General features: G+C 39.7%; 2 protein-coding genes across 2 annotated transcripts in view; one reads left to right on the forward strand and one right to left on the reverse strand.

The window, feature by feature from the left end:
* Window positions 1-632: 632 nt before the first annotated feature.
* The window catches only part of ADAMTS5 (ADAM metallopeptidase with thrombospondin type 1 motif 5), a 44375-nt gene continuing 20376 nt past the window's right edge, over window positions 633-24631 (reverse strand). Inside the window, exons 3-8 of the mRNA XM_064644023.1 lie at window positions 16963-17130; window positions 10906-11189; window positions 9576-9759; window positions 8962-9137; window positions 8160-8335; window positions 633-4726 (exon numbers count right to left, since the gene is read on the reverse strand). Of these exons, the coding sequence (XP_064500093.1) occupies window positions 4171-4726; window positions 8160-8335; window positions 8962-9137; window positions 9576-9759; window positions 10906-11189; window positions 16963-17130 (1544 nt within the window). The 3' untranslated portion in view covers window positions 633-4170. The remainder of the gene's footprint in view (window positions 4727-8159; window positions 8336-8961; window positions 9138-9575; window positions 9760-10905; window positions 11190-16962; window positions 17131-24631) is intronic.
* LOC135407230 (uncharacterized) overlaps window positions 11114-24631 on the forward strand; it is a 35835-nt gene continuing 22317 nt past the window's right edge. Inside the window, exon 1 of the mRNA XM_064642118.1 lies at window positions 11114-11322. Within this exon, the coding sequence (XP_064498188.1) occupies window positions 11114-11322 (209 nt within the window). The remainder of the gene's footprint in view (window positions 11323-24631) is intronic.

Here is a 24631-nt window from a genome sequence, read left to right on the forward strand (position 1 = left end):
ATATATAAATATACATATATATATGTATATATACATATATATATGTATATACATATATATGTTTATACATATATAACAGTGAAAACACTGGAAAAGTACCTTCTATAATGGTTCAGGCTTCATAAACCAAATCATACATTGTTTGAGCTATTTCTTAAAGAGGTACCCAAGAGTTTCTCTTTAGTGTTTTCACTTTAATGTAAGAAGCTGCATGAGAGAAGACTCACTTGCCACCCTGGCAACTCAGGAACTTCATTCACATATAGAGGACTCCCAGTTACTAAAAGTCTGTGCCTGCTTCAATGGAAGCACCAGCCTCAGTGGTCAGTCTGAGGTGTGCAGCACGAATTGCACAAGTCTAAGCGAAGCAAATCTGTTGTCTGACTTCTTCAGGAGCCATTATGGGGTTTTTTTCAGTCCACAGACCTTTATGACTCTCTAGTTGAGAGATTTTTGAAGTGTAAGTGTAACAGGGAGCTTTGAGCACAAGGTGTCACAAAATTACAAATCCAGAACCTACTCTAAGTAAAAGATGGTAGCAGAAAGAGAATATACATCTATACAGTGTGCACACATGTATACACATATACTCCTGTTTCATGAAAAAAGTTTTCTAAATAAAATCATACAAAAAAAAATAACCAGTGCCATATATTATGTAAACTCACAAGGCATACTTTCAACACAAATCTGAAGCATAAATTAAAAGAGAGCGAGAAAGTGAGAGACAGAGATGATAGCAAAACATTTTAAATATAGAATTTGCACAATTGGTATTTTGTTAAATAAGAATAAATAAATTCATTACATCCATTCACATACCAGTTGTAAAAACAATAAATTACTTTATTTTTTTCAGTGCTGTGTTGCCCTTTTCTTTTTTTAAACAGCTGTTATTATTCCACAAGATTATTCCCTCTCCCCCTTGTGATAAAACTGTTTCCACAGGAGGGCAGCTAAATTTAATTTCTTGTATACAGTCAAACCAAAGTTGACAGGCTTTTTCCTAATGAGAATCTCTTATTTGAAAAGCAGATGCTGTAAAACCCACCAAAGCTTAGAGGTCCAAATTCACCTAAGGGCACCCTAAGTGTGTCCCAAAGTCAGTGTGAATTTAACTGAGGACTGTTCCTTAATATGCCAAGAGCAAAACTCTGGGTTTCTATCCCCTAGGTGCATTTTATGACTCCAGCTTGGCAACACTGGGTAGCGATGTAAACAATGATGTAACAGAGCGAGTGACACAGAATTTAGTTGGGAACAGATGTGGACATGACAAACTCAGATACCTTCCACCAATTCTTCATTCATCAGTTACATGAGACAGCCATGACTGACAGAAGGAAGGTTTGGAATTGGAATCTGACTACCAAGAACACCTAAAAAAGTAACAGTTAACTACAGCAGGCTGTGTTAACTACAGCAGGCTGACCTAGTTTATCTTACACTTTTAGGGTCCTGCCTTGGTCTGTCCCCTTTGCCCTCTCACCATAGAAGGGCAACTGCTCTTTGCTCATGATACTATGCTTCATTGCTACACTGGTGAAAAGGGTAAAGTCACTATAGTGGTTTGTTCTCATACTTATTTATATTTATATAAATAAACTCTTTCAGTGGAAAAGATACTCTTGATCTAAGGAAGCTTTAAATTTATACCCGCGTATGGTATTACTCTTCTGGAGCCTAAACAGCATCCAAAAGCTTTACTCATCCTTTTGAATATATAATAAATTATAACCATCATGAAAACACAAATACTTGTACATTCTGTGTCTATTATGAAAAAACGCAGGAAAAACAAATACCACTTAATGCAGCAGCTGTATGCTGAGACAAATGTTAAGTCTGTGCTGAGACACATTAAATCTCCTGATTTTTCCTCTCATGATGGTTTCTATTTGTTATTGACTTTTTCGAGAGGTTCTAGAACATGGGTAATATATAGATAAGTATAGAAATTTGATTACCTGAAAGGAAAATAAGGCATTTCAAAGCGATCTTATTTTAACAGGCAGAGAAGGCTCTCTGCAAATATTCAGAGCCTCCCAGTTCTTAGGGTGGGATCAAGATTAAATGGGGAGTTTTCCTCAAGACCCACAATTTTGCATAGGGACTACTCCTAAACAGAAGGCCACACCGGTTTTGAAAGCTGAAGATGATTAGTAACATTTGTTGGTGATCCATTTAACAGAGGAGGAGGCCCTGCCCCTGTTACTGTTTATTTAGAACAAGGTACAAAAATAGATACTTCTCCAGGTTTCACAGTTGTGGATGTAGCAACTCTATGCTGTTTTGAAATCATCACATGATTTCTAAGAGTTCATACAAACATGCCACAGTTGCAAAAACATGTTTGTGTCAGCCTGGAGTCAGACTTGCCCTTCTTGCTACACACTCCAACAAGTTTTCCCTCCTGATTTCATGGGATTTTCAGAAAAGCCTGAGGTGCTCGAGGACCACTGACTCACAGCTGTGAGGCTTGTCTGAAAATCCTCCTGTGATCCTGGACTCTCCTGTGTGGATGAACAAAGGCATAAAAGACAGATGGGATTCTAATTCCATCAGTGTTTTTTAACTGTTTCTTTCACTACCTGTTATCTCAGGGCTTAATTCAAAGCCTGCTGATATAAGAGGAAGCAATTTTAACAGGATTGCTATCAGGCCTTCACCTGCATAAGGTGAAATGTCCATCCTCAGTAACAGAACTTCTACCAGACAATAATGGGATTCAGGAACTGCTGCCAATGAAAACTATTACCAGCTACTGCCTGTACTGTGGAAACAGTCTTATTGATATTGGACAAGTCCTCCACATCCTGATGTGGTTTGACTTCCTAGTGACCCCTCTTCCTCCCAAATGTGGTAGATATACAAAACATGAATGCCTTCTATAGATTTAAAAAACCCCAAAAGACACACAAAACAATCAAAAAAGACAAACAGTTACAAACTTTTGCTGGTAAGATGAATACCAGAGTTAGACATGATGGACAAAACAGTGATAAAATATTAACTGCTTGCTGTGTTTTTTTGACCTTTATAGCCTCTTGAAAAGATGTAGGTACATTACACATTGTTAGATTCAAGGTGGAAGCCATAGAGAAAATAACAGAGAAAGCAGCTGAACACAGCCTCAGAATATCTGAGTTAGAAGACACTTGATTATCTTACCTGTAATTTTTGGTTCTCTAACTAGTTTCTACAAAATACAGTATGCCTTTGTTTCATGGAAAGAAGCAGCTAGCAGCTATTGTTAACTGACAACAAGGACCCCAAGCTGTGGCACAGCTGGAACTAAGTGAAAGGTTTACAAGCACAGTGTACACAAATTCCTCCTAGCAGCCAAATCCTCCTTCTGTGCATGCCTGACACACACATGGTGAGGAGCTGCTGATGGTCCTGGTATTTGAGCAATGTACACGTGGGGTGTTCTGGTCTGCAAGCTGCTGCACCGCTCCTTCTGAGAATTTCTTGGTGGATACACAGTACTTGTCATAGAATAATGATATATACTGTCAGGAAATTCTAGCATGAAAATGTATTTCCTTTTGTCAAAACCAAAAGGTATTACTTTTTAAAACCAGCAGCAAGCTCTTCATTTTCCAGTAAAACATCTGTGGCCCTTTTTGAAGAACGGACCAAGTCCAAAAGGGCTACAGATATACTTTGGTCAATCACTTTGCTTATGTAGTTTGTCTTTTCATTTCTTAATAGAACCATGTCATATAAAGTGACATACTGAATGAAAGATATTTACAAAACAGTATAAAATAAGCTACTGTGGGATCATGGGTACATGTGGCATTTTCTAAGGACATACTGTATTAGAGGTAGGTGAAAAAGGGGAGATGATTCTGTAACCTTTAAATATCCCAGGCTCCTCCATTCACTAGTTCTTCTTCTTTTGCATTATTTTAGTTTACATTTTTGCAGACACAGAGGGCTTGTAACAACTTTAATGCTTAGTTTTTTTGACATATTAAGATCACCCTACTATTACTTAAAGCAGTGCACATCTTCATTTGGTCCAAATAGGCAGATTCTGCCCATAATTTGAGACTGTATGTAAGTACATTGAAGCCTTTGCTTCGCTCTGTCTGGGCAGACCTAATACCAGTATGTCAACAATGGCTTAATCAAACCTCTTTTAAAGAAGATCACGACCACAGGTTAACACTTTTTCAACAAGCACTGTTTAAATGCTGACGGTCTCTGAGAGAGAAGACAACCCTTAGCTAGTTTTCCATGCCCGTCTTTGCACTGGACAGTCCTGGTGTGCCATCCCGTGTCACACGTTCGAGAACAGGAGAGCCACGGCCCCGTAACCCAGCGGGGTTGCGTGAGCTGCGGAGTCACTTTGCTGGTGACAGAGTTAGTCATTTGCCCGGGTTTCTTTGGCACGAAGAAACTGTAGCGGACGTCCACGGGCTGCGTTGGATCGGTCGCCAGTATCTGCACAATCAGAATCTCCTTCGTGGCAGAGTGTCCCATCGCGTGCAAAAAATCGTCTCTGTGGCTCCATCCGCTGTAGTTCATGACAGTCCCGTTGATGTCAATGATTGTTTCTGAAGTAGAGATCATGTATTTCCCATTGACAAGGTACTCACCGTTTTTCTTCTTCAGGGCCAGGTAGGCAGTGAACCTGCTCTGGTCCTTAGTCTTGAACTGCCGAACTTTGATGTGGGTTGCCCCTTCGGGGATCCTCACTACGTCTGTGTAGCCCTTGCTGAATGCAGGGAGAGAAAGAAGAGCATTCAGTAGCTAGCATGAAATAAGCCTCAAGTCTTACTGCAATGCCTCACGAAGTCATTGGTATGACACATCTCGCTTCATTCAGTTCAGGCCCTGAATCCAGCTGTATTGAGACTCATCTTAGATTAATTTGACCAGGTTCCACTGCTGGTCTACTGTGTTGTTCTTTATGTTCTTGAAGAAATTTCTATTGCACTTCTTTCAGATTGCTTAATCTTTAGCTTTAGTAACAATTTTATGTAAGTCAGATACAAGAGGAATGAAAAATAACAGATAGCTCATATATTTCACCAAAGGGTGGGAGATACGAAATATGATGCATGCGTCTCCTGCCAAGGAAAAGATAATGAGATATGCATTGGTTACAGCTGTTTCTTGCTGTCTTTGCTAAAATGATGATTAAGGAAAGCATGAGCAGAGAAACAGCTGGGTAGAGGTACCTCAGGAACATTTAAAAATAATCTTGATCACTGAGAAAAAATTTGTTTACTCTGAAACTCATAAACCCAAAGATTAATTGTCTAATAAGAGGGGCACCCAAATGTTTCATTTGTATCATCACAGAGTTCTCCCTGTTGCTACTTATGGAATATCTGAACTCAGATTTAGAAAAAGGTATTAAACTCTTTTACCGAAAGTGACAAGCATTCAAAACGTGCAAGTGTGCTGGAATTTGTCACTATCTCAAGCATGTTATTTTAACTTTACTGATACATAGAAAAAAATGTAAAGACTATACATAGCTATAAGCTACCAGCTGGACTTTGGAGACACGTATTTTCATTTCTAAATCCGTGACAAAACCATACTGCAAGTGTCCTATATCTGAAAGGTTTAATGAGAAAATACATTAAAAATATATAAAAGTGAAGGGGTGTCCTTTGGGATTGTTCAAAGAACAGATTGCTAATTTTGAGAATTTCTGGCTGCACAAGTAGAGATAGCACATACTACACATGAAATGCTTGTGCTATTTCCCTGCTATTTCCAGCAGTTATGGGACAATGACTAAAACTCTAGTGATTTAGCACCTCCATAAAGCTGAAGGGATATGGTGCGAAACCCAGGCAGGGGACTCTGCTCTACAGCACTGCACAAATATTTTTACGTAACAGTTGCCAGAATAAGTCTGTTAAAACATGTCATTAAGGTTACAAAATCATTTGTTCAAAAACTAAAAGCAGTACTGGAGAATTCAAGTCGTCTGCATAAAGAACTGTAACACTTCATGTGCACAAAGAAATATGTGCAGGATTAATTCTCCTCTTTCCCAACTTCTTATAATTTGGCTTTAGAGCTTTTTAAAGAAAGTTCTCAGGAAGCAAGTTTCCCAGAAGATTATGTTTTGCCTGCTTTGAAAGAAAAAAAGTACAAACAAATGTTGTTACAGCAATTGTCTGCAATGGGAAATACTTGTGCATTTAAGTTTTGCTGTACACTTAATGTACAGATTGCTACAGTTTGATTATAATGGACAGCAACACATGAGCTGCCATTTTTTCAGTGGAGGAAAGACAATTCTACTACAGCCATTGCCTTTTCATACACAGCTGTAAAAACTGTTTACAGACAATTAAGATTTCATGATTTTAATGAGGGGTTTATTTTAAAGTCAATTACTCACATAAAAGAATCGTCTCAAACAACATTTCCAGTAAAAATAAATCCTCGTCAGTCCAAAATCCAATCAAAATCCAGTTAGAAGATACTTGTGACTGGTTGATTATGACTTTCCAAAAGGGGCAACGTTTTAAAATGCATTGAGGCTGAATTTATATTTTACCCTCTGGCCAGTCTCATGTCACTTAGAGGTGTGATTTGAGGTGTAAGATGGGAACTTCACAGGAATAATTATAATAAACCTCTCCATTTCCAAGTGTATCACTTCTACAAATCTGGCCTCACTGAAATTCATGGAGTCCCTTTAACACTTCTGCTGGAGGCTGGATCCCAGCATAAGGATTATTACTGAATCATATGAAGTGAATCTCCCACTGTCTTCATTCAGACATCCCAGGCATTTCAATATTTACAAACTGGAAAAGATTTAGTTTATATAGTTGCTAATTTGTATGGAAAGCCATTCCTTTTGGCAGAGGTGTTTTGGCACTGTTAGGTGAGCAATCATTGGTTTAGCAGGAAGAAGATTAGTTATGTTTATTTTTAGAATAAATTCAGTCTCAAAGCCATTTTTGACTGCTATTAATCTCTATGTTGAAATGCATAGAAATAAAAGGTCATTTCAGGAGTCATATTTCAACTTCTGGTAGCTTTCAATATGCTATGTAAGAATTTGGAAGATATAAAACAAAATCAAGTTTATATATAAAGATGTTACACTGATGCAGTCACTGATTCTGAGTGGTAATTGTCAACTAAAAGTTCCTACCTTTGGATCTCTACAGCAATCCTCTTAGACCCTGGAAGCTATATGAATGATAATTTAAAATCCTCATTTTTCTATGAATCTTAGGAATTGGAGAGGGAGGAAAATGAGCCCAGACATAAAGGAGACTTACTTGATATTGGTATCTCTGCCCCCTCAACGTGGTGAGGGAAAACCACGAGGGCGGTTCCTTTTATTTTACTTAACGTGTTAAGTTTTATTACAGTTAAAAGGTGAACTCTGACAGAAAAAAATGGATAACTGTTATAAATATTTTGACTTACAAAAATCCATCTGGAGATTGATATTATGCCAATGGACATGAAGGGATATAGTCACACTTAAGCCAATGTTTACTTCTGGTATCTCATCTAGTTATCTAAACTCCACACATACTCAGCAGCTGAAAAGGTGATTTCGGGGTATAATCCCTCTCAGCTATTAAGTAAGATGTTTACAGCTGTCTGCTTCTCTCCATTAGTTATACATGGAATGTGTGTCACAAAATCACGTGGAATGCTCTCACTGGCATTCAGAATAGATGAGATGAAAAAACCTTCTCGGGGCATAACTTGCTAATGCAACAACACCTGGGAAATGCAAAATTTCAGATATGGAGATAATTCTGATCCCAAAAATTTTCTGATTCATTCTTCTCTTCCTTTTTCTCTGTCCTCTAGGAACCACAGTCCACCTGACACAGCAAGATTAGCAAGTAGGATGACTTGCTATGCCTTATTCTAGGCAGGCTTCCCATTAATGGGGTGCTCACCTGCATCACTGGCACTTTGTATCAGAAATGAACTTGGTACAGTGTTTTGCCAGTTGATGATCTGCTAGTTTCAGGGTAATGCTAAGAGCCAGCTGTACACATCTGGAAAGTGCAGTATAGCACAGGCAATGTACTTTTTTCCCCAATCTTCATATGAAAGCAAATTGCATTGAGAGACATACAGAAAGCAGCACATTAGCAAAGTTATTATTTGCACAAGATACATTTAGCAATACTTGAGAGCAATACCTCTTTTTGGTAAAGGTGCCCATGACTTTTGTGCAGCTGGAGTTGTCTCCTCCACACACCCCACATTTGTCATACTGGAGCTTTGAGCCGATGATGCCATCACAACCAGTCCGGATGCATTTTCCTCGGACACAGACTGAGTTGCTGTACGGTCGACATTCAGTACCATCAGTTACCTGGGCAATCAAATAAATGAGCCTCAGTTAAAACTGCCACAGAAAAGACCGACTTTTTTGGATCCAACCGGCACGACACAGTTACTTATGTATGTCACCTACTCAGAACAGAGAGCCCGACAGACCAGACTGAGTTTCTCTAACATCCCCAGCACAAAAACAATTTAGTAAAGCGCTGAAAGCAGCGACAGGTAACTTTCAGTTTGAGTGGCATCTGATAGAACAAACTGACCACAAGTCACATCTATACTACTTGGCTAGGTTAATTGGCTCTGTAAGATTTACTCTGGACTCCCTAAACCTAATTCAGGGTTAAAATTCCAGAATAATGGAAAACTCCAGGCAGAAACCCCTTTAGCCCCTTCTGAGAACAAACTAGTGCAGAGAGCACTAAGAGGCTCATATTTTTCATGAATTCACATACTGAGATGTGGAAAAACCCATCTCATTTTAGAGGCCAGTTCTGGTCCTAATGTATAACCAGTGGATCAAACCATTAAATCTAATCACACAGTGAAATCTCTGAATCATAGGATTAACTTCTTTTCCCTGGTTGAAGGGAAAGATTTTTAGATACAGGCCACTTCTGCACTGGAGCATGAAATCATGACTGGAGTTGCCATTACCTTCTGAGAAAACACCACATAATAGCCGGTTCCCTTGGCTCGGCAGGTGAGCTTGCAGACATCTCCGGGAAGTACTCCAGCATACTTGGGGACCCATTCAACAAATGTCTTGACACCCTTTGCATCAGACTGATAGCCATTCCTTGCTTCACACTGCTCTTGTCGAAAAGACTTAGCTGCAGAATTATTCACATCATTAGTGGCTATTTCAGACTACACTGCAAATATCATTATGTCCATCTATTATTTCAATTTCTTCTTTACATAATTTTTAAGATACATCTCATCACTTCTCTACTTAAAACTGGCCCTCCAGTCCTTCAACTGTTTTAGCTTGGAAATGTTCCTATGGCATAATAAGCATTAAAGGCCTAAAATTTGCATTACATTTCATTTTCCAGGACTGAAAATCTTTTTTCATTCACGTGTCCTTTCTCTATGGCGTCTGGGGAGAGCGTGGGTGAAAAAATTACGATACCGTATCAATGATTAATGTCTTGCTTTAGTAAGTACATTTTGAGGAAACTACAGTGGACCTTTGCTGTGTCCTTCTACAGCAGATATTCAGTATTTACTGTCTATGAACAGACAGGCTGGAACACGAAGGCACTCACCGTTGGCGGGGCAGGGAGCGACGTTGCAGGAGCGGTAGATGGCCCTCTTGCCCGTGCAGTACCGCCCGTTGTTTCTGGGAGCTGGGTTGTTGCAGTGGCGATAAGCAAACTGAACTCCTCCACCACAGGTCCGGGAGCACTGTCCCCAAGGCCCCCAGGAGCCCCAGTTACCATGGCTTGAAGCCTGGAACGTAAGAAACAGTAGCAGGTAAGTTCATCATCCAAGTGCGGATGAAGTTGTGACATCTCAAAGTCGCTGCTAAAATTTTCCTCATTGAAAGCAATTCTTTGATCATTTTAATCAGGAGCCTTCTTTCTCCCAGCAGAGTTAATTTCTGTCTTTTATCTGTACATTGACAACATCTCATTTGGCAAAGGCAATACTAGGCCTTGCTCCACACAGCTGCCTTCACACTGTTCCACGGAAGACACCGATGCACCAGAAAGAACGCCCAAAGTCTCATGTGCTGCTCTCTTTTATTTTGCTTTTCCTACCAAAAGGGCCCTTTAAACTGGCTTCAAGGGGTCTGGCTCCCAGAATATGTTCATAAAGCTAATCTATGATTAATTAAATCCAATTATTGTGATGTGTAGGCATTGCTTTGAATTACTGGCAAGAGATGGAGTTGTCAACTCTGCTAAACTGGCTATCTAGAAACAGTATTGCAATAGCATGTAGAAGTCTATAAATCTGTAAAACAGGGTGTTATAAGGGCTGTAGCTTGATTTGAATGGTTCTCATAGTTTGCAAATATTTTCACAAAGCTCTGCAAGTCCACACCTCTTCTGTGGGGCTACTCTCTTACCCAGTAAATTTAGAAGTATCTGAACTGACAGTTCTCATGAGCTTTCAGATGCACAGTGGACATAGGAGATTCTGTCACTGGAGGTACAAACTTCTCTCCTCCAGAAATTATATTTTGTATTAACTTCATCAACCTTTTCCTTCACTGCAATTAGGGTCCTGGGGCCTTTCAGATGAGGGATGTAAATTAAATTTACATATTTAATTTATCTTGCATTCCATGGCCAAGAAGCCCAGAGAGCTATGTCCTGATAACTGATTTACTGAATGGGCATATCATCTACTCTGAAAGGATGCTCCCAGTTTTCCAGGAATGAAGGTTTTCATACTTCAAGAAGAAAACATGCTTCCTGAACCTCAGCAGCATTTTTCCTATATCCCTCACCAATAACAATCCAATTACACGCTAAAAAAATAAGGCAGCTTTCAATCTGACTTCCAGAAAGTTCCTTTCACTTTCACAAAAATCAGCAATTTGAGGATCACACCTTTTAAAATCCCCTAGGGTCACAGCCGGTAACTTACTGAGTAGTATTTCTTCTTGGTTTTGTCAACACATTTTCCTTGGAGGCAGATCCTTCCTTTTCCACACGGTGTTCCCTCGACAGCAGGGAGCTTCTTAGTCAGACAGACCATCTGCCCTTGGCGCACCACGGCACACCAGAGGCGAGAGCACACGTCCATCCCGGGACACACGGTGTACTCGGGCCCGAACGCCAGCTTGCACTGACGAATGGCGTCGTACGTTTGTCCCGGCAGCTCCTCGGGGCCCACGATGTGTTTCCTCGGTTGGTCCAGCAAACAGTTACCTAAAAGAGCGATCCAACCTGTTACTACTCATTTCCTACTCTTCTCTGCAAAGCTGCAAATCTGTCAGGTAAGGCAGAACAACGATGACAGCAAACCTCACTCAAAGGAAGCTGATGTGAACGGGGAAGCTCTGTGAGATGACAGCAGGTTCTGCACAAGGTCATACTGCTGCCACTGTGTTCCCACCCAGCAGCACACAGGGTGTCGAGCTGCCTATCTCCCATCTGAGCTTGTAAGTGAGTTTTACTCGGGTCCCCTTGGCCTTTCATCCTGGTTTCCTTTATGCGACGACGGGACACGTTCCACACTATCAGTTTGTGATTTAAGGAGTGAGCAAAGTAAGCAAAGTTGTCATTTGAGTTCTGAGACAGAATGTCAGAAATGGTAAAGCTTCTAAAGGGATGTCAGAAAAACCAAAAAACACAGACTTGTAGCCAATGAGGCACTTAAAAAAAAAAAAAAAAGGGAAAAAAATCAAAACAAAAGGGAAAGAAAAAAACCCTAACAGACCAAAGGGAAAATATAAGCTGCATGTCAAAACTAATGCTGGTGGTAAACCTGGACCAGTCTCCTTATAAGGAATGATACTCAGCTGCTTATGGAATTAGTTTGAAGAGGGCTATCCATTAATTAAAAAAATACATAAATACCAGGAAGAAAAAATTACAAAAACATACAGAATTGTATATGTGTTTTAAGATCTACTGCAGTGGTCAGGATTTGTCTGGCATACTCTAAACATGAAAATTCCCATTTATGTTGTAGGTATCTACTGATAGCTATTTTTTCACCACTGGAAACCTCACTTGTTGACATGCAGAACTATTTATTCAGTGTAACCTCTTTTACACTTCATGAAAGGGATATGTGGTCTGGGCAAGCTTCACTTATCCTTGGCCAAAATAACTTACCACAATTTACCTCATTTTGGAATCTATACCAGTGTTCTTCAGTTGGATCGTGGGTGAGAAAAGCCTATCTATAAAAACCTCCACTATTTACACAAAATGGAATAGAATTTCAAGCTATGGCAGTGAATTTAAACAAACCAAATACTTAATTTCTCAATAACTTGGGTTTTCCTTTCAGAACACATACTTACTGCAACTGTTATTTTGTTCCTCTAAAGACCAAGGCCCATTAGCCAAATTAGCCAAAAATGCTTTCTGCATTACCTCTTACTACCAAAAACTCTCTGTTTTGCTAAACCTGTTCCATTTGTTGACCCTGATTTACCCCAGCCTTATCTGGACTATGCCGACCTTTTTAATGCAAACAAGGTGTGACAATGCTAACTCTCAAGAGATGAAGATACTTAGAAGTACCCTGGCATTCAAAGGTTGTTGTAGTGTAAAATATTAGAGACATGATGAGGAGTGAGGAAGCACCTATCTTTTTTCTCGAGTTTCTGAAAAGGACATAACTGGCAAAAGTTCTGGCAAAAATACACTTTGTAAAAGTAAGTAATAGTGGAAATTCTACTTCATATACCTTGTGATGAGGAAGGAAGCTAATACATTGTTAGGGCAGTGATGGGAAGTCAGTAGTGTATCAACACTCATTATTATACATTGCTATTGTACCTATGGTTTATCCAACTCACATGTAGAACTGTTATTCAGTATTTTAAAACATCATAATAACACTTCATTTCACCATGACAGACACCTTTGCCCCTCACTGAAATCTCCTTTGACTGAAATGCCTGGAAATACAAATTTAGAGAAAAAAGAAAGAAAAGTCTCATCCTTGCATATACTTATCTGTCAATCATTTTAGTTAAAACCCATTCAAATACCTTTCACATTGAATAACAAACAGGTTTCACAAGCTTACATAGAAAATATAGTATTTTTCCCCTCCAGAAGACATTAATTCAAAACTGAAGATAGTGAACATCCCTAAGGATTCCCCACAGGAAAAAAAATTTATATTGGTAGAGAGTAGCAGTGTCTATGTTTAGACAGGTTGCAATGAAGTGCAGGTGTTGTTACCATGAGCTGGCCCAACCTCCTACTTGCAACGGTAAAAAAAGAGTTGAGAAGTTGGAGAAAAGTTTGTCCTGGGCCCCCTGGTTGAGAAGGCAGAGAGGGCTTCAATTCACTGGTACACTTCAACATACAGAATATGTATATTCTGCAATTCCCATTTTTTGTCCTGAGTACCAAAGAACATCTTTGTGCCCTGGAATAGAACGACGTTGTTGGCTGATGACAGTGCTAATTAAGCCTTCTCATTATCTCTCTCAATGTTTTGTGTAATCTATCTTGGGGAAAAAAAAAGGTGGAACGAGATCTGTGCAGGAAGCAGATAAGCAGGATATAAATTAATTAAAATACAAACAGTCCTTGTTTCAGGTTGCACTGAGCGCTGTGGCTGAACACAATAAATCTCAGGCAGTCATACCACAGCCTCGTGGTTGGCATGACAATAAAGGCAATTAGTACCTTTGGAAAGGCTTTGCTAAAAGCAGATGGAAATAAATGTCACTCTCTTCTGGACACTAACTGAGCCTTTTCTTCCTAAATGTCAAACTGCTGTGTGGGGTCATCTCATGAGTGTAAAACAAATGGTGATATCATGACAACACTGTTTATCGTTCTCAGAGCAGGCCTCTGGAACAGGGAAGCAGGACCTTGATCTGCCCCAGACCTCCTGGTTGACCTTGGACAAGACATTTACATTGGGATTTATTTAGCTGACTTTAGCTGTATGTAATGCTGGTGTCTGCAATGCAGTCAGCTGTCAGGTGTTTCACTACTGAGGCAAACAAGTTTATGGTGTAATTAAGCACCACTAAGGCAACTGATGAGCTTCAATGCTGCTGATGGCATCGATTAGACCTCTGTGCACAACGATGGGAACTTGAGTACCCAGTTTAGGAGCAGCTACCTACATAGTAAGTACTCACATTTTATAAGAATAATACAGTCCCCAACATCACTTTCCAAATTTAGAACTTAGGCATATGCGTATTTGACAAAGTCACGTCAAGGAATTAGAGTCAAGACTGTAATGCTTTCTATTACAGCAGTACAGGGTGACTATCTAAATCTACATGAGAAGCTTGCTTAAAGCTTTGGTAAGACATGGACTCTTCATTTGTAATACAATAGTGCTCACAGATCCAAACTTCTGGACTTCACTCATATTTAATTTTGCTTACCCATAAGAAGGAGCAGATGAACCATTTTATTTCCTCACGCCAATGCTGCCATGCCCTGTTTGTCATCCCAAAGCACAATTCATATGCTCATGCCCGCTCAGATCTACATAGTGCCTGCTGCACTTCTTGAAATTACACCCAAATGAGTGAGGGTTGTTTCCTCTCCCTAGCAGTGCTTAAAAGAGATAGGATTTTCTTCTTTCTGCAGCAAGGTTGGAGGGGAGCTCCTTCTTGAAAACGAAAAGGAAGGAAAACACTGAAATGATACAGCAGTACATCTGCCACACCTAAGGAAAACCCAAAAAGTAGACACATACTTAATCTGAAGGAAGCACAGAACTGTGGCATGTTTGCACTGTTCCATTATCAGCCCAAAGCTGATAGATAGCATTGCTCTAATAGGCTCCTGTGGTTTCTGATACACTCAGTGCACTACAAATGGGAATTATGGAGTTACGGATTAATTAACTGTCTGAAAGATGAAAATAAAACAAGAAGAACCGTTCCAAAAATAATGCATGTCCTTTCAAGCACAATAATTTGAAGAAAGTGCAGTTTAAATCACTGACTTCCATTTTTACTTCATGGATAGCATTTGCATTCTGTTAAGACTGATCTCTGATTTAAAATAAATAACTGTAAAATTATAAATTTCAACAGAAAAGAAGACTGTTACTCACAAAAGGTCCCTGAAGGGCTGATCTATCAAGAAAAGAGATTTCCTAAACACTGTGTATTTGAAATCACATCAATCAGTAACAACATTAATTCTCAGAGGACTATGGAACTCTGTGATGAGAGGTTCAATAACTCTTATTTAAGACTACATAACTACTCATGAGTTTTCAAAAAGGCAATACACCCTAACCCATTCCTTAACAGACTGACAGATTGTAAGTCCTTTACATGCAGCAAAGAACACATGACATTGTGAAAAATTGGGTGGGTGGAAGGTGTCCCTGCCCACGGCAGGAGGTTGGAATTACATATCTTTAAGGTCCCTTCCAACCCAAACCATTCCGTGAGTCCATGATTCAAGGGAAAGTGTCAGCAGCTGAGGACTGCCAAACTTCTTGCGTAGGAACTCAGCACTCATGATGAACAAGGAGACCATAATGCAGCTCTGAAGGATGTGAAGCTCTTGCCTATTTGTACATGAAAGAACTGGCAGAGTTACATTGTTAAACCTGCAGGACAGACTGTTACAGGCCCACCTTACTTCGATATTGAGACTGGGCCCAACTCATGAATAAGAGTCCAAATTTCAAGCATCCTCCAGACAGAAACAAGCCAAAGGTAAAGTGGGTGGGAGAAATGCTTTCTTTGCTTGCTTACTGCTGGAGAAAGCAGCTCACTGGAGGCACAGTAAGGAGAACAACTCAGGTCACCAAAAAAAAAAAAAGAAAAAGGAAAAATACAACCTTTCTACTCACCTGCATCAGGAGAGGAACAGAAGAGGAAAAGTAGTTCAGAGTTCCTTTTGCTCTCTAAGAGGTTATTTATGCATGGTGAGAGAAGTCCCTTTTTTTACCCCAGTGGACTGCACTGTACCTCAGTAACTAAACTCAAAAGGGAAAGTTCTCTTTGTATGTGGAAACTAACTTGGTAATATTAAGTCACTGCCAGAGCAATATGGACCATAAAACAGGACAGTACAGATTAATGGATCTAATAAAATTGAGAGAAAAAATTAAGTCATTCTCCAATCAAGAAAAACGGGAGAAAATATTTCAGAGAGCACTGAAATTAGTCGACAAAATATTTAAGAGCAAACCTTTACATATAGCAGACATACCATGGTTTTTATCCATAAGCATTTCAGTTACCATAACAACTTGATGTATTCACTCAATTATGTCATTTTTATCTCAGCATTTTGGAATTTCAGTGGTTTATTTAAGAACTGCTGTTGCTTTGGGAGCATACTGAAGACTTTAAAACTCATTAAAGAGTGAAGACTATGCTTTTTTATTTCTGCCTTTGGAAAATGAAAGCTTTACACTTATTCTCCAAGAGGTAAATTTCATATTTAACAAATAATAGTTACATGACTTTGGAAGGTAAGCTCCTGGGGCAGAAGTTACCTCTTACCATATATAGCACAGAGGACTCTGTATTTACATAGTAAATACAACGGCATTATAAATGAAATAAATGCAATAAATATAACAGCATTATAAACATAATAAACGCCATTAATGGTAACAAGAGCTAACTCCAGGTAGACCATATCATCCACTTTAATTTCTGTGAGGAAAAAGCCCTTTTCTTGTGCTCTTTGTTTAAAGGACCCCTCTGAGCTCATATCTGTGGCATTTCGGAAGACAAGACTAATTTCATGCTTTTAAATAAACCTCTCAATTTTCCAAACCACAGTATTGCCAACATATACTCCACCAACTCTTTCTTTTCTCTTGCATTTGAACCATTGGAGGGAGGGTGAGACTGTGCCAGGTTTTTAGACTTTTGCCTAGCTTTGCAGTCACTTCCAAGATAGTCCTGAAGATGACCAAGGAATGAACAAGCTGCCATAAAATGTTCTTATTTAAAAAATAGATCACAGCAAAAACTAACATGTAGCTGACACAAGGTGTGATAATACATACCATGACCATCATCAAAAAATTCTGTAATAGTTGCTGAAGTGCATTTGGACCAGGGTTTTGAAGCATCAATGCTGGTCAGAATGGAGGACATCAGGCGCTTGTCTTCCATGGAGCCAAAGTTCTCCTCACAAAATTTGGAGTCATCATGGGAAAGTCCAAGCAAGTGCCCTATAGATATGAAACAAATAAATAAATTATATTACTATCCGTAACAGAATTTACCAGCTGGAGCTCACAGTCATGGCAAAATGAATCGTATAATTCATCCTCAAATTTTAAAGAGCAGCCCAAAGCAGGGCACTTGAAATGTGGTATCTCCACCTAAATAAAACACCAAAAAAGCTATGACAGTTTACACCATTACATATAGAAAAGAAGTAATGCCATCAGCTGACATGTCATTGAACTAACTGAAATCTGATGGAGGGTAAAGGGAACTGTACTCAATTATATTAGTCAACAATTTAGCCCTTACTGTTTTTCCAAATCATCTTCTGCAAGAAAGACTAATACTTTACGCTGTAAAGGCATTCTGCAATTGTCTAGGAAGGTGCTACAACATCTTTTAAAACAGAAAAAAATCAAAGTATTTATGATGCAACCAAACAACCTCTATATAAATTCTTAAAGTGCACACCTTGCTTAAGTGCAAGTACCCTCAATAATATCAAATGCATAAGCCATTTGAATAATGTTTTCAGCCCCTTTCATGTAGAGTCTTGTTTTGTGTTTTTTTAGTTTGTTTTGATTAGGGTTCTAGTTTTGCTGGGTTTTACTTTTAAATGTACATGGTACTGGATATTTATACTTCAGAACACAAAATAATATGTGCATAAAGCAGCACACGATGGAACTTTCAAAAATCCTTTATGTTCCAGGGGAGTTCAGTCCAGTGCTATGTGAGCTCCTGTAAGTGTGACAGCCCCAAGCTGACAGAGCTCAAGAAGTGTTTGGACAACACTCTCAGGAACACGATGGGACCCTGTTCTGTGCAGGGTCAGGAGCTGGACTTTGATGGTCCTTCAGGGTGCCTTCCAACTCAGGTTATTCTGTGATTCTCTGAACCCTTCCTGTAGATTAGTGACCCCCATCTTCTCTCCTCTCTGGGCGACAATAATAGTCTGTAGATAACGCACCCTGTTCCCTCTGCAAACATTAGGTGTAACTTTAATTTCCATGCCTGCACTAGATCATTTTGCAGCCAACTTACTATCCAAGAGGTAGAAGAATGAATGGGAATAAAATTGCAGAGAGCTCAAGCTCACAGTCTTCAGCCTAGGCCAGGAGATGATTAATCCGACATCTAGGGCTAGACCAAGAGTCCTTTAATAATAAGGACAAAGACCACCCATCAAAGCCACTGTAGAGGAATAAACCTGATGCCCTGAAAGACGCATACTGTACTATTCTGCAATAACTACAAGCCTTGTATGTACCATCAGTTTCATGTTTTGGTATAACTGCTGTGGACTAGCTGTAAGGTGACACAAGGGACACTTGATGGCAGGATAAATATTCTGATATCCATAATCATAGGCATGACAATAGTAATAATAATAGTAGAAAGTACAGTACACACTGGAAAAGAAGAAAATGAGCAAATTCTACTCATTTTCCTTCTATAAACTTGCTGTTATGTTGTTTTCATCTGCTTTGGGGGAGAAGTCAAGAGGAAAGAGATGCAGGCAGTACTCACTGCTGAGCTGTATCTGCGATTACAAAAGTAGCTGTCAGATGAGAAGTCTGTGTTAAGGTTATGGGAGGTCAGAAATCAGGGTTTCTATCCTGTGAAAGAAGCCAAGGAATCATCTGGCAGCCTTTACTCAGACGCTGGGTTCCTGACCAAAGGATGGAGCCACAGGAAAAGTGACAAGAGGACCTTGATCTATCACTCCCAGTTGTAGCAGTGAGGACCAAGAAGAGCCAATCTGTCTTCTGCAGCTACTGAATCCCCACTGGAGGGGAGATGGGAAGGAGAATGAAGAGGGCATTTATCTTTTTTTCTCTCTTCCTCTCATGTGCACACATTTACCAACATCATTCAAAGACAGCCGGTATTTTGAACAAAAGGTCCTGTAATGCCTAATAAATGAAGAATTTATTCAAGGAACCTGGGTTAACACTGATGGGAGTTCATACTTTTTGCCCTGTTACTCCTGTTGCTAACTGCTACTGCAGTGCTACATGACAAGTACATTGCTGCAAAAACATAACGAATCAAACTTTCACACTGAAGGCACATCTAATTTCTGGTGTGTTTTATATGCAAGATTTGGGCTTATTTTTTTTGGATAACCCACTTTCCTTTGGCAATACTTACTGTATATGGTCAGATAATGCTATTTTTATACTGCACTGAGACACAGCTGAGTATCAGTAGGTACATGTTGAATTTCAATCTGATAGAGCACTACATAAAGATGTGCTCTTAAAGAGATGACAGAAACTTTGTTTTATTTAAGACAAATGCTGGTGTTGAGCAAAATAATTTACTACCAACATTATTATTTCACTTCATTTCTCTGGATTGATAGATTTCTCTGACAAGAGTAACCAAATAATCAGTGCATCACTTCTAACCTACAGAGCAAATTCTGTGGAAGTGTCACAGGCTGAGTGAGGGTTTGATGCATCAGCAGCTACTGTGCCAAGGAGAACTGCCTCTGACTTTGCCAAAGTCCTAGACACAACTAGCGTCTTCAGGAAACGCAAAGTTGATGTTACTTTTGGTTGCTGTTCTATGCTGTGTTATCTCTGAGCTTGCTAATGCACTGAGGAACAGTGAGGTCACACCTCACAGCTCAGAACTGTGGGCAGAACTGACAGGTTAGTGAACCTCAACATATGCCTAGTAGTAATATAACTAGAACCATTTTCTGCCGACATTTCATAGCTCCTTGTTAGCACGTTTCACCAGTGTTCTCCTAACCCTAGCAGGACAGGGCTTCAGGCCTATCCCCTGGCTTTTGTTGATGGACCCCTCAATATGCAGCACAGCCCCTCATTTAAATCAGGACCACACACTGCTTTGCAGAGCTGTTCAGGAGTTTCAGCCACTTTCTTGCATTTAACTTGAATCCATTCACTTCAATATGCACATACTAGCACTCAACCGAACAGAAATATTTGCAAAAAATTAGCCCAGCCAGCAAGAAAATGCCACACTGGTTAGACTTAAGCCTCACTAGAGCAATCTTCTCTGAGACAACTTGTATGCTCAAAGGTTGCAGGAAGAATGCTTTTGTATTTACTGTCCCAAGAGTACTCATAGCTGTAGAAATTACTTCATTGCAGCATGCTTGTGAAATAAGGCAACGAGGCTCTCTCAGTGGAAAAGGAGTTTCATTTCTAAGTCATTGGCTTGGTAGTAAACATCTCCGGGTGAATAAAAAAAGCTGGAGAATTGATCTGAAGAGTTTGGCTGAATAACATCACATGGCACACAACACATGTTCAGTGTAGGATATGAATGACAGTTGAGTGCAAAACAGAACTTGACAACTTAATTTTTCAAAGTGCTCAACATTTTATAGCACCACTCAGAACCATCCAAAACTTTGTGATATGAAGCATTCAGTCTTGTAGGGCAGAATTCAAGTTTCTTAACCTCTGGTTACCAGCCTGTGATACCACTCTTCAAGACTCCACCCATTTAAGATACAGTTTTGCTCTCTATACGAATCCCTTTCTTGCACAACTGTACTTCACCTTTTGGAATTGTTCATTTTATGTGAAGGACACTCCATGTGAGCACATAATTAAAGACTTAATGCATTGCATATATTCACAGCCCCATTAATGCTGATGCTTCTGAATGCACAACCTGAGCACCTCTGAGTTTCTCTGCTACCTGGGACATTCTGAAAGGTCCTCTTTGCCTTTCCTACATGTGTTTTTCAGCCCTGGCTCCTCCTGCAGTGCAATTTGTAAGCAATTTCAGCTCAGACTACCTACTGTTAGAGCAATGTGGTCACACCACATCAAACTATGGAAACCCTACAGCCAAGCAACGTGAATGCCCCTGGAGCAGGCCAGGCAGTACATTTTGCTTTAGCTTACTCCATCTTCCTGTCCTGAAGACAGTTTAGTTTCCTTCTCTCTCAGCTCTGAGAGACACACTGACTCTGCAGAGAATGAAACCGCTGAATTGTGGACTGAAATTCTTCTCCTTCCTTTCTTTTTTTCTCCTTCACATAGAAAAAAATATCCTTCAGATTAGAGGAAGCTTGCAGCCGAATTTCAAGCTCTTCACTTTGAGCAGAGTGATTGAAAATTTTTTCATAACATGATTAAAATTTAAGTCTCCCTCTCAAAAAAGGCTGGACAGTCTCTGTGGAGAAGTTCGGAGTAAATAAATAAAATTAAATGCTTCTCAGGAGACTACTCAGCACAGAACATTTCATCCCAAATACTTTGGCAAAAGCACAGGAATCTGAAACAGGGTCATCTTCTGGAAAGTGTCAAGCTACTGGCTTCACCTTTAATTGGAGTGCAGCATAACTTCTATACAGTGGTAAATGGGGTGAGCTGAGGACACACCTCATTAACGGCGTCTACTTTGTCATATTAAATCAGGCCATTGTTCTAATGCATGACGAGAACTAAGACACTTACTTGGCAGACTTCAGCTTTTTGAGGAGAAGCCTCCCAAAGTATTTGTGAATCTCTCTTGTTATGTTTAAAATTTTCAAAAATAATTTAAAAAAAATCTTGACAAGGAAAGAAGCAGTAAGCAATAATACATAATCCTGATTGTCAGTTTTTGAGCTTCTAAATTAGCCACTGGTGACGTTAGCTGTTTATAGCATTAAATATATGGATTTTAGCTCTCCATACTGATTTGCCAGTTAAAATGATTTGCCAGTTAACTCTGTATGCATACTTACAAACACCGCGAATGCAAATTTCAAAGGATTTTATGGAAACTAAAAATCCAAATTCTTATCCCAATCTTAATTTCCCTCTGTCCTAACTTCGCCTTTTAAGGCATTCTGACCAGACTTAAAAGTAATTAAAGCACAGGACAAACTTCCAATGACACTTAAAGCTGGTTTTGCCTTTCATTAAAAGGAATCAAAATTCAAAATATCACAGGGTTCTGCAATCTCTACTGCCTAGCTAAGTTATGCTCTTTTTAGCACAGAAGTGAGAACAACAAAATACTTCAACACCTGTGCCCTTTGTCCTTTTGCATCCCAAAATTAAAGAAGGGACGTTTCCCTTCCTACTTCAAAAAGTCACTCCCTCCCAATCCTTGCATGCATGAACATGTTGGTGTTATCACATATTGCTCAGGACATTAGGGGAGTTTCTGGCATTTATTGGTGAGGTGCTCCCTTTCATAAGAACCTGAGTTAAAAGCTTACAGGTGATCCTTCAAGTGATCCTGTATGTCAGCAGAACTCCAGAGAAAGCTTTGGACAAAAGCAAGACTTAAGGAATACAAATCTTATAAAGAAGGCTTTTAAAAACAGTGCCAATTTTAGCACCACACCATTTTGTACCACTATGAACGTCAAACCAGGCTATTGAAAAAAAAGAAAGGGCTCCCAGCAGCTGTGTAAAATGATGACTGATTGAGAATGGGTTAGTAGATCATCTGATGTTTTCTACTTAATGAAGCATCTTACTGGTGTTGACAGTTCCCACTGAGTGAAAATGACATAATATAATTTTACCAGCAGGATGGTGTTTAGTTAAGTTATGCTGTAGGAATGCACAAAATGGTGAAAGAAACAGATGGCGAGGAAGCAGGGTTTGCCCTCGTGGAAGGGAAGAGGAGTTAGCCTTCTTGTGAATTGGTTCTGTCCCAAGCTGAAAAAAGACCAACCACCTAAATGTATTGATACCCTTTCCTCACAGCCTTCCTTCTCCCCCTTGAGGGGAGACAAAGTGTGACTACTTCAGTAAACTGCTGACAGTGGTATGACAGCAACCTGCGTTCTTTGGACAGGAGTATATTTTGGAACACCACATGCAAGGGGCTCTTGGCATGGCTCAGCCAGTTTAGATTCTGAAGCAAGAGGAGGAAGAGGAGACAACAGCAGCCAATAGTTCCTGGATCCCAGTTCACCTGCACTGTCTGCATTGCTGATTGTGGGCCTTGCACTGCACAGGCTTTCCTACCCCAATACTACTGAAGGCCAACACCTGCTACAGCCCAACAGGAAATAATACCTGCAATGGGTTAAAAAAAATTCCTATGTCTTGTAGGAACGGGGTGTATATTCCTAATATAAGGTGGGAATACCCCAAAGCAATTATGACATATCAGCTAAAACTCTGATCCTCTCTAAGCATCAGGACACAAAGAGCTCTGCAGGGAAACCAGGAGTTGGATGTGTGGTGGAGCACACTGGACTGCAGCTATCTTATTCCCAGATGAGGTGGGAAGCAAAACAGAATTACAGAATCACAAAATATGCTGAGCTGGAAGGGACCCACAAGGATCATCGAAGTCCAGCTCCTGGCCCTGCACAGGACAGACCCAAGAATCACACCATGGGCCTGAGAGTGTTGTCCAAATGTTTCTTGAAGTTTGGATATTTCTGATTTTTCTTAATATATTATTTCTAGACTATCTGCAGAAGTTCTCTGAGTGAAAAGCATGCAAAATTAATCTCATTCATTTTTCCCTTGTATCTCAAGCATAAGAAGCAAGAAAACAAGGTGTTCACAATGTACAGCAAGCAACCCCCAGCTTTTGATTATGCACAAATCATGGTGGCTCTCCTGAAAAAAAGCCAACAGTCTTGTTTATGGACATACATTGATCTCTAGTGCTTGAACTGAACAGCTTGTCAAAGTACAGCTCTTGCACTCAATTTGACCACAGGACACATGCAAAGTGACACAGCATGCTAAAAAATGCTGCAGGCATCGTAATTTGTTTTCTTAGAAAAGCTCAGCTCTGGTGAAGCATGTGTCTTCCAGTGAGGTCATACCTTTCCCCTAATTTTCAGTTGGGATGACTGGGGTACAAAAGCAGGTCAAGTGATTTGCCCAAGGTTACCCAGTGAGTCACTGGCTCTCATGGGATCAGGACTCAGGAAGCTCCTGGCTCAACATTCCTCGGTCTAATCACCAGCCCATACCTTCTGCATTAGCCTCCCACTCTCTCCTTTGGTAAACAAAGATTGCATGTGGTAACTCTTTCAAAATAAAACCACTTCTTTTCATATGTACTGTTTTTCTAACTTGTGTCAGTACATGACGCCTTATTAAGAACTTTATATTGATATAACTTACAAATCCTCCTGAATTCATGGGAATTTTGCATAAAAATGATGGACCTAAGCAATAACAATTAATAAAGTTTTTTTTTTTTAAAGTGATTTGAATTTCACAAGCTTACGAAAAAATTGCATAGAATATAAAACTGGCTATTCCTCTTTCTTCATCCTTGAACTTTCCTCCCAATTTTCTTTTCTTTGACTGCTATCAATCATTTATGAAAGAAAAAAGAATAAAAAAAAACCTCTCTCTTTTAAATCACCATCCCAGAGGCAATTTTTAATATTTCTGGCTTAAAAGAGTTCTTCAGACTAAATGAAACAATAGTATGAAGTGCAGCTTCTTCTCAGGAGCAGACATAAAAACAAGCCACAATCAGACATTCATACACCAGCGCTGCAGACTTTACACAAAACAAACTTGGGCTGGAAAGGCT

Source organism: Pseudopipra pipra, chromosome 2, assembly GCF_036250125.1.
Source record: "Pseudopipra pipra isolate bDixPip1 chromosome 2, bDixPip1.hap1, whole genome shotgun sequence".
NCBI classification, from domain to species: Eukaryota; Metazoa; Chordata; class Aves; order Passeriformes; family Pipridae; genus Pseudopipra; species Pseudopipra pipra.